This window comes from Pteropus vampyrus, unplaced genomic scaffold (assembly GCF_000151845.1).
Source record: "Pteropus vampyrus isolate Shadow unplaced genomic scaffold, Pvam_2.0 Scaffold156, whole genome shotgun sequence".
NCBI lineage: Eukaryota > Metazoa > Chordata > Mammalia > Chiroptera > Pteropodidae > Pteropus > Pteropus vampyrus.
In genome coordinates, this window is record NW_011888937.1 from 794,062 (window position 1) to 796,968 (window position 2,907).

A 2,907-nucleotide genomic window follows, 5' to 3' on the forward strand; every position below is an offset into this window, starting at 1 on the left:
GACTTTTTCCCTTAGCTCTTTTGAGTTAATCTAAAATATGATTAATTAAATGCCCTTAAAGGCATTTGAATAACATTAAATATTGAATACTAAAAAGGATAATGGGTGTTTCAGCCTTATATTCCAATAAGTGGTAGAATTGTTAAAGGAGGAACTTGTCAGTTTTATTTGTTACCAGCTAAACCAAGTTGAAAATTATCCCTTTTTCATATCTAAAGAAAGAAATGAAGCCTGAAATCTAGTTTCTCATCTCACTTTACTAATTTAGGAGGTATAGATGGAGAAAGATGCAAAAAAGAAACGTATATTCATAAACACTTACATCACTTTCCATGTTCTTTTAGTCATCAACCGATATTTATTGAGGCCTACATGTGTTGAGTGCTGGCCACATGGCAGCAAATGGAATAGACTTGTGCCCTATGCTCCTTACAGTGTGGGCAGGACACTTAAGACCAGGAGTTACAGTACAGTGGGGTCAGTGCTATAGACGCTGGGTCTGCTTTTAACATCCTTTTTCCTTTTCTTAAAATCAAAATAGGGGAATTATTACATGCATTGAATGTAATACCTTTTCTGGGAGCTAGAGAGAGGACTAGGTAATAGTACATTCCCAAGATTCAAAATTCAGTAGATACTAAAGGTAAAACATCTCCTCATCCATGCTCCCCACATTTCCCATCCCCACTTAAAGATAACCAATATTACCAGTCTTGTGTGTGTAAGAAAAACTGTATATGTGTGCCCTCCCTTGCTTTTTTACACAAATGGTAGCATCCTATTAACATTGTACTTGGTCCTAAGGAAAAATTAAGATGCTTGTCCAGGTTTTTATGGGGAGCCTGTTGAAATGAGAATCACTAGCAATACTTTTCATGCATCAACATCCTCAAATATTAAGAAATGTTTACTATCTCTTGTGTATAGTATATCATGCTAGGTACTATATTTTTTAAAATACTCCTTTCTTTAAAAAATAGGTTATTTCCCCTTTAAGGTTATTTCTTAACTTTGTTTTTTAACTTTCAGTTTGTCACTATTGCTTGGGAACTTATTTAAAATGGGATTTCTAGAATCACAGCTAGACTCAGTTCTTCTCGCCTAATCCCATGTGCGTATGTGCCCATGTGTCTTTTAAACTATATAATAGTGTGACTTTATCAAATCTTTAAAAACAGTGTTTTTGTAGATGATCTTAAAGATGACTGGTGGTACTATCTCACCTCAGTCAGCCTCATTTCTAGATAGAATTCTTTAAAGGAATAATGAGTACGTTGTTTATTTTCTTTTCCTTTTTTTTTTCAAGGTCTCACAGTATTTTAACCCTAATTTTTTTTTTATTGTGGTAAAATACACATAAGATATGATTTGCTGTCTTAACCATTTCTAAGTGTGCAGTTGAGTGTGATGTTAAATACATTCGCATCGCTGTGCAGCCATCGCACCGTCCGTCCACGGAACTGTTTTCATCTTGTAAAACTGAAACTCTGTACTCATTAAACACTAACTCCCCATTTTCCCTTCTGCTGGCAACCACCCTTCTATTTCTGTCCTGTGATTTTGACTACTCTACATACTTCATATATTGAAATCATACAGTATTTGAAGGATTTGAGAGTATTTTAAAGTGGCAAAAAATTGAAGCTGAGATTCCGTATATCAAAATCTCTTACTTGGGTTTTTTTTTTTCTTTAAGTCCAGTAATCTGCATTTTGATTCAGATTTTATTATGTTGCCTTTGAGGAAAAGGTTTATTTAATTTTTCCTTGTAATGAAGACAGTCATAAATGACTAAGTTATCTTGTCAGGAATAACAAGTAGTGCCTTGAGTTGACGACTGAGGTCAACTTATAGACTGTACTTTTTGCTTCCTGGCAGACAAACTCAGTTTGGTTTAGGTTTTCATTTATTTCACATGGTCTCTCTTGATTATCACATGACTGCATCATTATATCTAATTGATTTTTTTTCTAGGTGTATACTGCTTGTGTTTGGAGTATGGATCCTTTATATCCTCAAGTTAAATTATACTACTGAAGAATGTGATATGAAAAAAGTGCATTATGTGGATCCTGACCGCGTAAAGGTTAGAAATTCCATTGGTGTGGTTTAAAATAAAACATTTCCAAGCATATGCTTAAACAGCACTGTCATCGCATGAAAGTTATAAACAGAAGGGGAAACACTTAGTCTTAGCACTTCAAAACCAGAGTCAGAGACAACCCACCCTAAAAAAAAAACCAACTCAGCCACCTACCCACAGTATCTTTCCCTATTTACTAAAGTCACAGGGTGGGGGGAATTCCATTCAGCACTCTCTAGGGTATCTGGCGTGTAGTTAATATGCCATGATGCTGCCAACGTACATGTCCTTAAAACAGAATAGGAAGAATCACCTGTCATTCTGTGTTTCATTTTTCTTTTTAATGATTTTACATTGTGTATTTCAAGATTTTCCCCTTCAATTATATTTCTTTTTTCTGAATAAATTGACATGTATTAAATGTGCTAATTATTTGAGTGGTTAAATTATCCAATAATGTCCCACCCTGGATGAAAAAGAGATGATTTTAAGTGAAGCAGTATAGTAATAATGGTAACCAAATGTATATAGGTGTTTTACGTGTATTATCTCATTTAGCTATCATCATGACTCGAAGATACCTCCTTATTCTCTCCATTTTAGAGCTGATGGCCTGGAGGGTTAAGCTCCTTGCCCAAGCTCCCATCTAGTTTAGTTAACTAGTTTAGTGTATACTGTGTAACTGTCTAAAAGTGCTTTGGTAATACAAACTCATTTAATCCTCCATGTAGGTACAATTATTATCTCCAGCTCACAACTGAGGAAGTGGAGGGGCAAGGAGATGAAGTCACCTGCCCAAGGTTACCTTATATTGTAAGTGGTAG

The 2,907-nt window shown here is 35.0% G+C and overlaps 1 protein-coding gene across 4 annotated transcripts in view; it reads left to right on the top strand.

Moving 5' to 3' along the window:
* Positions 1–1,950: 1,950 nt before the first annotated feature.
* Positions 1,951–2,907, top strand: part of ST3GAL5 (ST3 beta-galactoside alpha-2,3-sialyltransferase 5) — a 32,692-nt gene continuing 31,735 nt past the window's right edge. For 2 of the 4 annotated variants that reach the window (XM_023536392.1, XM_023536394.1), the window contains exon 1: positions 1,951–2,086. In XM_023536392.1, coding sequence (XP_023392160.1) covers positions 2,048–2,086 — 39 coding nt within the window. In that variant the 5' untranslated portion in view covers positions 1,951–2,047. The remainder of the gene's footprint in view (positions 2,087–2,907) is intronic. The other 2 variants (XM_023536393.1, XM_023536395.1) reach the window with 2 other exon arrangements.